Source organism: Oncorhynchus mykiss, chromosome 4 (assembly GCF_057628025.1).
Source record: "Oncorhynchus mykiss isolate SJ-2025 chromosome 4, ASM5762802v1, whole genome shotgun sequence".
NCBI classification, from domain to species: domain Eukaryota; kingdom Metazoa; phylum Chordata; class Actinopteri; order Salmoniformes; family Salmonidae; genus Oncorhynchus; species Oncorhynchus mykiss.
In genome coordinates this window covers 7232501-7246584 of record NC_143025.1, presented here as the reverse complement: position 1 = coordinate 7246584, position 14084 = coordinate 7232501, and the positions used below count along the sequence as shown (strand labels likewise).

The following is a 14084-nucleotide window of genomic DNA, read 5'->3' as shown; positions in this document are numbered from 1 at the left end:
AGCCTCTGTCGACCCTAGACCCATCTCTGGCAGTTAACAGTTATATTTCAATGGGCCCTTCCAGGGCTCTAGGGGCCTCTAGGGGCCTCTAGGGGGTAATATGGTAACCAGATTACGATATGAATCAAGTCCTATCGGGTAGAGATCATCAACTAGATTCAGCCGCGGGACGATTTTTCCTCGAGCGGATGGTCAGGTGGCCGGAACAATGTACAAATAATAATGCAAATTGACCACAAGAAGCCCAAACAGATATCATATTTTACTAAAACACAAACATTTCAAACCCTGCTTACATTTGCATACGATCACATAAACTCAGCAAAAAAAAGAAACATCCTCTCACTGTCAACTGCGTTAATTTTCAGCCAATTTAACGTGTAAATATTTGCATGAACATAACAAGATTCAACAACTGAGACATAAACTGAACAAGTTCCACAGACATGTGACTAACAGACATGGAATAATGTGTCCCTGAACAAAGGGGGGGTCAAAATCAACAGTAACAGTCAGTATCTGGTGTGGCCACCAGCTGCATTGAGTACTGCAGTGCATCTCCTCCTCATGGACTGCACCAGATTTGCCAGTTCTTTTTGTGAGATGTTATCCCACTCTTCCACCAAGGGACCTGCAGGTTCCCAGACATTTCTGGGGGGAATGGCCCTAGCCCTCACCCTCCGATCCAACATGTCCCAGACATGCTCAAAGGGATTGAGATCCGGGCTCTTCGCTGGCCATGGCAGAACACTGACATTGCTGTCTTGCAGGAAATCACGCACAGAACGAGCAGTATGGCTGGCGGCATTGTCATGCTGGAGGGTCACATCAGGATGAGCCTGCAGGAAGGGTACCACATGAAGGAGGAGAATGTCTCCCTGTAACGCACAGCGTTGAGATTGCATGCAATGACAACAAGCTCAGTCCACCGACCCTCCACTTGCAAATCGATACCGCTCCAGAGTACAGGACTCGGTGTAACGCTCATTCCTTCAACGATAAACACAAATCCGATCATCACCCCTGGTGAGACAAAACCGCGACTTGTCAGTGAAGAGCACCTTTTGCCAGTCCTGTTTGGTCCAGCGCCGATGGGTTTGTGCCCATAGGCAGCGTTGTTGCCGGTGATGTCTGGTGAGGACCTGCCTTACAACAGGCCTACAAGCCCTCAGTCCAGCCTCTCTCAGCTTTTTGCGGACAGTCTGAGCACTGATGGAGGGATTGTGCGTTCCTGGTGTAACTCAGGCAGTTGTTGTTGTCATCCTGTACCTGTCCCGCAGGTGTGATGTTCGGATGTACCTATCCTGTGCAGGTTTTTTTACACGTGGTCTGCCACTGCGAGGACGATCAGCTGTCTGTCCTGTCTCCCTGTAGTGCTGTCTTAGGTGTCTCACAGTATGGATATTGCAATTTATTGCCCTGGCCACATCTGCAGTCCTCATGCCTCCTTGCAGCATGCCCAAGGCACGTTCACGCAAATTAGCAGGGATTCTGGGCATCTTTATTTTGGTGTTTTTCAGAGTCTGTAGAAAGGCCTCTTTAGTGTTCTAAGTTTCCATAACTGTGACCTTAATTGCCTCCTGTCTGTAAGCTGTTAGTGTCTTAACGACCGTTCCACAGGTGCATGTTCATTAATTGTTTATGCTTCATTGAACAAACATGGGAAACAGTGTTTAAACCCTTTACAATGAAGATCTGTGAAGTTATTTTGATTTTTACGAATTATCTTTGAAAGACAGGGTCCTTAAAAAGGGATGTTTCTTTTTTTGCTGAGTTTATATATCCAGTACTATATATCCAGTACTCTAAATCCAGTACTATATATCCAGTACTATATATCCAGTACTACTATATCCAGTACTATATATCCAGTACTCTATATCCAGTACTCTATATCCAGTACTATATATCCAGTACTATATATCCAGTACTCTATATCCAGTACTATATATCCAGTACTCTATATCCAGTACTATATATCCAGCACTACTATATCCAGTACTACTATATCCAGTACTATATATCCAGTACTATATATCCAGTACTCTAAATCCAGTACTATATATCCAGTACTATATATCCAGTACTACTATATCCAGTACTATATATCCAGTACTACTATATCCAGTACTATATATCCAGTACTCTATATCCAGTACTACTATCTATCCAGTACTATATATCCAGTACTATATATTTATATCATGCCTGATCATATTTTGGAACAGATTTCCTAAATGAAAATCACTTGGAGCTGCTGTTTTTACAGAGTCTTTTATGATTTATATTTTCTTAGCTCAAAATGCAAATTTAAATATTGCCTTTGGAAATCACATGGATGATGAACTAGCTATCTACTATTCTATATCTATATATCTACTATTCTACTGTATCTTAATCCTGTCGGAGTTTGAAGCAGAAGTACACGCATTTCGCTACACCCGCAATGACATCTGCTAACCACGTGTATGTGACCAATGACATCTGCTAACCACGTGTATGTGACCAATGACATCTGCTAACCACGTGTATGTGACCAATGACATCTGCTAACCACGTGTATGTGACCAATGACATCTGCTAACCACGTGTATGTGACCAATGACATTTTATTTTTGATTTTATTTAATTTGACGAGGGAAATGTAATCACTGGTGATGCAAATAAAAGTGTAATACTTATAGTAACCATACAGTGGCAGTGTTGTGTTGGAAAGCACACAGCTGCTTTTTAATGTATTTATTTCATTCTTATTTAACCTTTATTTAACTTGGCAAGTCAGTTAAGAACAACTTCTTATTTACAATGACGGCCTACCAAAAGGCAAAAGGCCTCCTGCGGGGACGGGGGCTGGGATTAAAAACAAATAAATATATAAATATAGGACAAAAACACACATCACGATAAGAGAGACAACACTACATAAAGAGAGACCTAAGACAACAACAAAGCAAGTCAGCAACACATGACAACACAGCATGGTAGCAACACAACATGACAACAACATGGTAGCAACACAACATGGTAGCAGAGGATGAGGGCTGCAGTAGGTATCTCAGATAGGGGGGAGTGAGGCCTAAGAGGGTTTTATAAATAAGCATCAACCAGTGGGTCTTACGACGGGTATACAGAGACAACCAGTTTACAGAGGAGTATAGAGTGCAGTGATGTGTCCAATAAGAAGCATTGGTGACAAATCTGATGGCCGAATTGTAAAGAACATCTAGCTGCTCGAGAGCACCATTACCGCCAATCTATAAATTACGTCTCCATAATCTATCATGGGTAGGATGGTCATCTGAATCAGGGTTAGTTTGGCAGCTGGGGTGAAAGAGGAACGATCATGATAGAGGAAACCAAGTCTAGATTGAACTTTAGCCTGCAGATTTGATATGTGCTGAGAGAAAGACAGTGTACCGTCTAGCCATACTTCCAAGTACTTGTGTGAGGTGACAACCTCAAGCTCTCCCCAGAAAGGAGAGACAGGTTAAAAATGTTGGAGAGTCTTGGCGATGATAGGGGCTGCAACCTTAAAGAAGAAAGGGTCTAAACCATTTGACCCAGATGTTTTTTGGGGGTCAAGTTTAAGGAGCTCCTTTAGCACCTCGGACTCAGTGACTGCCTGCAGGGAGAAACTTTGTAGTGGGGTGAAAAGAGGGAGAAGCATCGGGGATAGCCACATTAGAAGGCGTGGGGGATAAGGAAATGTTGGACGGGCAAGGAGGCATGGCTGAGTCAAATAGGAATCCTGACTTAATGTGGTGATTAAAGAGTTCAGCCATGTGCTTCTTGTCAGTAATAACCACGTCATCAACATTAAGGGACATGGGCAGCTGTGAGGAGGAGGAAGGTTTATTCTCCAGGTTTTTAACTGTTTTCCAGAACTTCTTGGGGTTAGACCCACAGAGAAAGAACTGCTCCTTAAAGTAACTAACGTTAGCCTTCCGGTTAGCCTGAGTGCACTTATTTCTCATTTGCCTGAACGAGAGCCAGTCAACCTTAGTATGCGTGAGAGCCTTTCGCCTAATGGAATTCTTGAGGTGGAGTAACTCTGCCAGATCACAGTCGAACCAGGGGCTGCACCTGTTTTTAACTCTCATTTTCTTTATGGGGGCGTTTTTGGTAACAATACCACTGAATACATATACAGTACCAGTCAAATAGTCATTGAAGTTGTATGTTCTTTATTTGTACTATTTTCTACATTGTAGAATAATAGTGAAGACATCATGTCAAAACTATGAAATAACACATACGGAATCATGTAGTAACCAAAAAAGTGTTAAACAAATCTAAATATATTTTATATATTTACCTTGATGATATCTTTTGCACACTTGACATTCTCTCAACCAGCTTCACCTGGAATGCTTTTCCAACAGTCTTGAAGGAGTTCCCACATATGATCACTTGTTGGCTGCTTTTCCTTCACTCTGCGGTCCAACTCATCCCAAACCATCTGAATTTGGTTGAGGTCAGGTGACTGTGGAGGCCAGGTCATCTGATGCAGCACTCTCCTTCTTGGTCAAATGGCCTTTACACAGCCTGGAGGTGTGTTTTGCATCATTGTCGTGTTGAAAAACAAATGATAGTCCCACTAAGCGCAAACCAGATGGGACAGCGTATTGCTGCAGAATTCTGTGGGAGCCATGCTTGTTAAGTGTGCCTAAATTCTAAATAAATCACAGACAGTGTCACCAGCAATTCACCCCCACACCATCACTTGTCCTCCTCCATGCTTCACGGTGGGAACCACACATGTGGAGATCATCAGTTCACCTACTCTACATCTCACAAAGACACGGTGATTGCAAACAAAAATCTCAAATTTGGACTCATCAGACCAAAGGACAGATTTCCACCGGTCTAATGTCCATTGCTCGTGTTTCTTGGCCTAAGCAAGTCTCTTCTTATTATTGGTGTCCTTTAGTAATGGTTTCTTTGCAGCAATTTGACCATGGAGGCCTGATTCACGCAGTCTCCTCTGAACAGTTGATGTTGAGATGTGTCTGTTACTTGAACACTGTGAAGCATTTATTTGGGCTGCAATTTCTGAGGCTGGTAACTCTAATGAACTCATCCTCTGCAGCAGAGGTAACTCTGGGTCTTCCTTTCCTGTGGCGGTCCTCATGAGAGACAGTTAACTCTAATGAACTCATCCTCTGCAGCAGAGGTAACTCTGGGTCTTCCTTTCCTGTGGCGGTCCTCATGAGAGACAGTTAACTCTAATGAACTTATCCTCTGCAGCAGAGGTAACTCTGGGTCTTCCTTTCCTGTGGCGGTCCTCATGAGAGACAGTTAACTCTAATGAACTCATCCTCTGCAGCAGAGGTAACTCTGGGTCTTCCTTTCCTGTGGCGGTCCTCATGAGAGCCAGGTAACTCTAATGAACTTATCCTCTGCAGCAGAGGTAACTCTGGGTCTTCCTTTCCTGTGGCGGTCCTCATGAGAGCCAGGTAACTCTAATGAACTTATCCTCTGCAGCAGAGGTAACTCTGGGTCTTCCTTTCCTGTGGCGGTCCTCAGGAGAGCCAGTTAACTCTAATGAACTCATCCTCTGCAGCAGAGGTAACTCTGGGTCTTCCTTTCCTGTGACGGTCCTCATGAGAGCCAGGTAACTCTAATGAACTCATCCTCTGCAGCAGAGGTAACTCTGGGTCTTCCTTTCCTGTGGCGGTCCTCATGAGAGCCAGGTAACTCTAATGAACTCATCCTCTGCAGCAGAGGTAACTCTGGGTCTTCCTTTCCTGTGGCGGTCCTCATGAGAGACAGTTAACTCTAATGAACTTATCCTCTGCAGCAGAGGTAACTCTGGGTCTTCCTTTCCTGTGGCGGTCCTCATGAGAGACAGTTAACTCTAATGAACTTATCCTCTGCAGCAGAGGTAACTCTGGGTCTTCCTTTCCTGTGGCGGTCCTCATGAGAGCCAGGTAACTCTAATGAACTTATCCTCTGCAGCAGAGGTAACTCTGGGTCTTCCTTTCCTGTGGCGGTCCTCATGAGAGCCAGTTAACTCTAATGAACTTATCCTCTGCAGCAGAGGTAACTCTGGGTCTTCCTTTCCTGTGGCGGTCCTCATGAGAGCCAGGTAACTCTAATGAACTTATCCTCTGCAGCAGAGGTAACTCTGGGTCTTCCTTTCCTGTGGCGGTCCTCATGAGAGCCAGTTAACTCTAATGAACTTATCCTCTGCAGCAGAGGTAACTCTGGGTCTTCCTTTCCTGTGGCGGTCCTCATGAGAGCCAGGTAACTCTAATGAACTTATCCTTTGCAGCAGAGGTAACTCTGGGTCTTCCTTTCCTGTGGCGGTCCTCATGAAAGCCAGGTAACTCTAATGAACTACCTCTGCAGCAGAGGTAACTCTGGGTCTTCCTTTCCTGTGGCGGTCCTCATGAGAGACAGTTAACTCTAATGAACTTATCCTCTGCAGCAGAGGTAACTCTGGGTCTTCCTTTCCCGTGGCGGTCCTCATGAGAGACAGTTAACTCTAATGAACTTATCCTCTGCAGCAGAGGTAACTCTGGGTCTTCCTTGGCGGTCCTCATGAGAGACAGTTAACTCTAATGAACTACCTCTACAGCAGAGGTAACTCTGGGTCTTCCTTTCCTGTGGCGGTCCTCATGAAAGACAGTTTCATCATATGGTTTTTGCACTTGAACATACTTTCAAAGTTCTTGAAATTTTCCCTATTGACTGACCTTCATGTCTTAAAGTAATGATGGACTGACCTTCATGTCTTAAAGTAATGGTGGACTGTTGTGTCTCTTTGCTTATTTGAGCTGTTCTTGACATAATATGGACTTGGTCTTTTACCAAGTTATCTTCTTTATACCACACCAACCATGTCACAACACAACTGATTGGCTCAAACGCATTAAGGAAAGAAATTCCACAAATTAACTTATAACAAGGTACACCTGTTAAATTGAAATACATTCCAGGTGACTACCTCATGAAGCTGGTTGAGAGAATGCCAAGAGTGTGCAAAGCTGTCATCAAGGCAAAAGGTGGCTACTTTGAAGAATCTCAAATATAAAATCTATTTTGATTTGTTTAACACTTTTTTGGGTTACTACATGATTCCATGTGTTATTTCAGAGTTATAATGTCTTAACTATTATTCTACAATGAGTAGGCTTGTCCAAAACTTTTGACTGGTACTGTATATATGTAAAATCGCAATTAGATTTCTTGCCCATCTCTAGGCCACGCCCAATGGTCCTCTGGTTCCTTTCCCTCTCAAACATCCCTGTTACTGACGTCACATGACTCTCCCCTGAGTGCTGCCCGGAACTCTTTTCTAAACTGTTGTCCCAAAAAGCAGCTAAACAGGCGGTTTGACGCAGGTGTTCAGGCTACATAGACAGATCTCCAGGGAGAATGCCAGGTCTACGGGCTGCTAGGACACGGACGGCCTGGGTACACCATTGGCATCATGATGGCTGCGTTCCTGGTCATGTGGTACGACAGGTAGAACAGGGAGAAGATCACGAATATGACTGTTAAGACAAGGGTCAGACGTAGACGTCGCCCCCTGCTGTGGTGGAGGTGTTTCTGCGGGCGGCGGCTGCTGAGGTGGCGCTCTCTGACACTACAGGCGGCAGATACACCAATAAATAGCATGAGTTGTCGCACATACAGTACCAACATTTTGGAGAGGTATTGTTTGACAGAATAGTAAACTTCTGTAAAGAAATAAATACATTTAGTCAGTCGCACACTCTATTCTTCCAATAATTTAAAAAGAGGGAAGTTCAGGAATTTACAACTTAATTGTACAACTTCAGGATTCTTCGCCCTGAAAGTAGTCTTCTGGGTCAGGAGAAACTGTAATCCATGGTTCGGGTTAAACAGTCACCACAAACTTCAGCTGACTTTAGCCACCACTAGCTAACAATCATTGAAAGTGAATGGTATTAGAAAAACTGAATCATGAATTACAGACGGTCCTCTGGAGCTCAGTTGGTTGAGCGTAGCGCCTAGCAACGCCAGGATAATGGTTTTAATACCTAGGACCACCTGTACGCATTGACTAAAGTTACATATACAGTTTCTCCTGAACCCCATAAAACGACTTTCCCGGGTGAGGAACCACCTAACATCAAGTTGTCCAATCCCGTTTGAATGATTAAGGCCTTTTCTGCACAATGATTCTAAGACTCGAATCTATTGGTAATTGTTTGGCAATTTATTCACTTTACAATTCAGGCATAATACAGTCCAACAGTGAAAACTATCGAGCATACATGAGCAGTGTATCACAATTAAAATGATAGAAAAAGCCAAACAAAATAAAAACACCCAATTTTCCGAAATCAAGATCCAACATCAATATTATTATATATATATATATATATATATTTTTTTTATACAGATTTATGCAATAAAATACATTACCAATAAAACATACAGAAAAGGACGAAAACAGATATTCAAGAGGGAAATACATAAGAAATTAATAAAAGAGATACTTTTAGGATACAAAAAAAAAAAAGAGTCTATAGAGTGGTGATATTTGGAGGCACGAACAAGCATTAGTTTCATAGAGCCCACAGCGTTGGAAAGAACACTTGATCAGTCAAATGTGGGCTATTGGTGTTTTACATGTCACTTGATATTGTGAACACATTTGGTGTTTTACATGTCACATGATATTGTGAACACATTTGGTGTTTTACATGTCACATGATATTGTGAACACATTTGGTGTTTTACATGTCACATGATATTGTGAACACATTTGGTGTTTTACATGTCACTTGATATTGTGAACACATTTGGTGTTTTCTTTTTCGTACCAAACATTCTATATTAGGATGTTCAGCCTGAGATCGAGGTATAGCCAGCTATCATAAAGAAAACAATCAATTCTTAAGTTGATATTACCTTACATAGGTAGTACATTTATACCTTTGGAAACGTATCCTTCATTCAATAAAAAAAACTTTAAAAAAAAAATACTAAAATACGAAAGCTTATACATTTCACAATTTATTCACTGATTGTACATGCTTCAACCGGTTTTCTTAATTCTCCTTCTTTTTAGACTCTAGATTCAAGTCCAAACATATATAATTATGTGCGATTAAAAAGGTGGGATCCATTTTGAAATATATTTCATTGAATTATATCTCTTCAACATCTACAGCACAATAGGTTGTTCCTTGGAGATAAACATTAAAGGGCTCGATTCAATCTGTAGCACTGGAGAGCTGTGGTATATAGTGCAACTGAAATGTGAAAGTAATTTGAGCCGAACATACGGTATGCAGCGTTCACCGGGAATAATCTGTTTGTACTGTCTCGTCAACTGCATTCGAGTCAAACAGCAGAAACAGACCAGCAATCAGCTAGTGTCATTTATTTAAGTGCTTTGTGCAACAACAACAAAAAAAAACTATAAAATAATGTTCATCTTTCTTTTTCATCACGAACATAAAACCAGAAAATATAACCAGTCATGATGAAAGGCTAAATGCTGTGTTTTGGATGGATGGATAGAGTGAGAGAGACAGACAGAGAGAGTGAGAGACAGAGAGAGACAGAGAGTGATGTGTTTTGGATGGAAGGAGAAAGAGAGAGAGACAGACAGAGATAGCGAGAGAGAGAGAGAGAGAGAGAGAGCAATGTGTTTTGGATGGAAGGAGAGAGAGAGCGAGAGAGGTATGGTGGTATGAGGGACACGACTAGCCCCAGTAGGTGGGGACAAGCTAAGCTTTCATTAGTGATAATGAGTGGGTAAACAAAGGCACATTAAAAGGGGATTGATCTCCTCTCTTTCATCTATCTCTCTCTCTCTCTCCCTCTCTCTCTCTCATCTTTAAAGAACAGAACACACACAGTCAACAGTAAACACCAGCTGCTACTGCCCACTCTCCTCTCCTGCCCAAATCCTGACTTCTGAAATAAGGAAATGATTGCTGAGGCCAAGTATCAGATGATATGTGAAAAAAGTAATACTTTTCCCACATCGTCTGATACTTGGACCTTGGACAGACGCTAAGTTGGCTAGTTGCAGAAGATTAGTAAATACGTTTAAAAGTTCAACTGATATTACTTCAAAATTTAACAAACTGTAGCCTCTTTACTCATTTAACAATGAATTTGTAAAAAATATTAAGGCATTTTGTCTTTGGTTGCTTATAGTATCAAAATGAACACAGTGATTGCATTGGTGTAATAGGCTGAGAGCTAGCTAAAGCTGCCTGGCGTTAACACAATGTTTGTACAGCATTGTGATTGTGAATGACCAGCAAAGTCTCATCACTTCTTCAGAGTACAATCATTTAATAGAGAGTAAACTTATAAGGGAGATGAGATATGAATATGAAATGGACATAACGATTTACAGGGAATGTTACTTTTTAAAGAAATGAGTTACGTTATAACGTTACTTGCATTAAAAGAACGGAAAGTAACTTTTGCGTTTCCAAAAACAACCCTCTGAAGAGAACGAGTACGTGTTGGTCATTCCTTCTTATGCCCAGTAGAGGGCGCACACCACCTTTGAATGGCTTGCATAGCCTAATGTCCGCATCCTAACTCAAGTAATATTGACAAGACGCAATATCTCATTTACAATTACACATCAGTAAATACCTATATAAAACCAACTGGTCTCAGTAGGTCAGCTCAGGCTACCAATCTGTTATTACACACAGAAACGAACTGGATATTTATTAAACTATACGATCCCATTGTGTAATTCTAGTGCCATTTCCTGTATAATTAATGGTGAAGACGGAGCAGGATAAATGTCCACTCTTATCTACTGAACCTAACTTGATCACCTTGCTACGCGGTTTGTTTTTATTACAAGACAATAAATGAGAAATATCCTGGAGGCGTGTGAATCCCGCAAAGCGCCTTCAGTCAAGATTCGAGGGGTAACCCATCTGTCATTTTCTTCTACCAGTTCAAACGAATGTAAATACTTCCACAATAAAGGCTGTTGTCTTTGCCATCTCGCTAGCTAACTACCAGCTAACAAAGAAAAGGAGAAATAATATTGTAAAATTACTTATTTGAAAAAGTAACTAAGTAACGGACTACTTACATTTAAAAAACGAACGCGTTAGTTTACTCGTTACCACAAGAAAATGATTCTGAGTACTCTAGCGCATTATTTTGTAACGCTTTACCGCCCCAACACCGTTGCCATGCAAGCAGTCATGTTTCCCAGCTCCCTGCTTCCCCCATGTTGTCAGTCAGAAGGACTCTATTGCTGTAGTCTGCATCTAGTAGGCTGCATTTACACAGGCAACACAATTCTGATCTTTTTTTTTTCTCTCTTCCACTAATTGGTCTTCTGACCAATTAGATCAGTTCTGAAAAAAAAAATCTTATGTGATAAGATCTGATGTGATTGGTCAAAACACCAATTAGTGTAAAAAAAAGAAGGAAAAAAAAGAGATCAGAATTGAGCTGCCTGTGTAAACGCAGCCTTAGTATGTTAGTGTGGATGGAAGTGAATGGTGGTTGATTAAAGATGAGATCTGAAATCCCATAGACCACACATGGACAGATCTGGCACTGCTTTAAACATGTCACACTAAATGTAGTATCGTCTTGTATTTAATGATGATGATGATGATGATGATGATGAATGTGATTTATACAGCACCTTTCTACCAACAGAGGTAATCAAAGCGCTATTTCTGTGAGGTTTTCCCTCTATATACCCCACCAGCAGACAGAGCCCTGACAGATCTCCCACCGTTCAGGGTAGTTTATAGAGAATCTCCTTAAGACCAGCCCAGGCCCCAGCCCAATCTGAACAGGGTCTTGTTCATGAGGCACCAAACGGAACAAAACAGACTCAAAACTGGGAATTGTCCTATCTCGGACATGTCCGATAACAAAAACGCTAATTATAAATTTCCCGTTGAAAAACGTTTTAAAAAGTTTTCCGTCGTGTGCCCTAATGAACACGAGCCAAAATCAAACGAGTGGGCGGAGGGCGAGGACGGGTGCTAGAGACACTCGGATAGCACTTCGCGCCGGGTTATGTCGGGGTAGTCCACGGGGTTGGAGGAGCAGTCATCGTTCCTGTGGCTTAGCTGGATCTTCAGATTCTCCACCTGAGGTTAAAGAAACAAAGACCCCAGAAAAACACTGGATGAATGAATCTGTTTTAAATGATGTGTTTTAAATGATGTGTTTTAAATGATGTGTTTGGAATGATGTGTTTGGAATGATGTGTTTTGGAATGATGTGTTTGGAATGATGTGTTTTAAATTATGTTTTGGAATGATGTGTTTTGGAATGATGTGTTTGGAATGATGTGCTTTAAATGATGTGTTTTGGAATGATGTGTTTGGAATGATGTGTTTTGGAATGATGTGCTTTAAATTATGTTTTGGAATGATGTGTTTTGGAATGATGTGTTTGGAATGATGTGTTTGGAATGATGTGCTTTAAATTATGTTTTGGAATGATGTGTTTTGGAATGATGTGTTTGGAATGATGTGCTTTAAATGATGTTTTGGAATGATGTGTTTTGGAATGATGTGTTTGGAATGATGTGCTTTAAATGATGTGTTTGGAATGATGTGCTTTAAATTATGTTTTGGAATGATGTGTTTTGGAATGATGTGTTTGGAATGATGTGCTTTAAATGATGTGTTTGGAATTATGTGCTTTAAATTATGTTTTGGAATGATGTGTTTTGGAATGATGTGTTTGGAATGATGTGCTTTAAATGATGTGTTTTGGAATGATGTGTTTGGAATGATGTGTTTTGGAATGATGTGTTTGGAATGATGTGCTTTAAATGATGTGTTTAGAATGATGTGTTTTAAATGATGTGTTTTGAATGATGTGCTATAAATGATGTGTTTTGGAATGATGTGTTTTGGAATGATGTGTTTGGAATGATGTGCTTTAAATGATGTGTTTTGGAATGATGTGTTTGGAATGATGTGTTTTGGAATGATGTGTTTGGAATGATGTGCTTTAAATGATGTGTTTAGAATGATGTGTTTTAAATGATGTGTTTAGAATGATGTGTTTTGAATGATGTGTTTAGAATGATGTGTTTTTAATGATGTGTTTTAAATGATGTGCTTTAAATGATGTGTTTTGGAATGATGTGTTTGGAATGATGTGCTTTAAATGATGTGTTTTGGAATGATGTGTTTGGAATGATGTGCTTTAAATGATGTGTTTTGGAATGATGTGTTTGGAATGATGTGTTTTGAATTATGTGTTTGGAATGATGTGTTTGGAATGATGTGTTTGGAATGATGTGTTTGGAATGATGTGTTTGGAATGATGTGTTTGGAATGAAGTGTTTGGAATGATGTGTTTTAAATAATGTGCTTTAAATGATGTGTTTGGAATGATGTGTTTGGAATGATGTGTTTGGAATGATGTGTTTGGAATGATGTGTTTGGAATGAAGTGTTTGGAATGATGTGTTTTAAATAATGTGCTTTAAATGATGTGTTTGGAATGATGTGTTTGGAATGATGTGTTTGGAATGATGTGTTTGGAATGATGTGCTTTAAATGATGTGTTTTGGAATGATGTGTTTGGAATGATGTGTTTGGAATGATGTGTTTGGAATGATGTGTTTGGAATGAAGTGTTTGGAATGATGTGTTTTAAATAATGTGCTTTAAATGATGTGTTTGGAATGATGTGTTTGGAATGATGTGTTTGGAATGTGTGTGTTCTGAATGTGTGTGTTCTGAATGTGTGTGTTCTGAATGTGTGTGTTCTGAATGTGTGTGTTCTGAATGTGTGTGTTCTGAATGTGTGTGTTCTGAATGTGTGTGTTCTGAATGTGTGTGTTTGTATTATATCGGCCACCTGGTTAAATAAACTAAATTAAATAAATACACGTGTTATGAAGTGCATGTTGAATGTTTCATGAGGATAAATACCTCGTAGTTATGCAGGTACTCCTGGATGAGGTAGCGTTCCCGTTTGACCCTGGCCTTCACCTCCGCGGGAACGTCAGGAATCATCCATGCCACAAAGAACTTCACCATGAACACCACGTGCTGAGAGACGAGAGAAGACCCATCAACCAATCAAATAACTAGGAAGTGAAGAGATGGAACCCAAACGTAACCCCTGACCT

General features: G+C 40.8%; 1 protein-coding gene across 3 annotated transcripts in view; it reads right to left on the bottom strand.

Annotated features, from left to right (window-relative positions):
• Positions 1-8167: 8167 nt before the first annotated feature.
• LOC110521188 (anoctamin-5) overlaps positions 8168-14084 on the bottom strand; it is a 79999-nt gene continuing 74082 nt past the window's right edge. For 2 of the 3 annotated variants that reach the window (XM_090231005.1, XM_090231004.1), the window contains 2 exons: positions 13885-14004; positions 8168-12080 (listed from right to left, as the gene is read on the bottom strand). In XM_090231005.1, coding sequence (XP_090087131.1) covers positions 11973-12080; positions 13885-14004 — 228 coding nt within the window. In that variant the 3' untranslated portion in view covers positions 8168-11972. The remainder of the gene's footprint in view (positions 12081-13884; positions 14005-14084) is intronic. The other variant, XM_036969466.2, reaches the window with a different exon arrangement.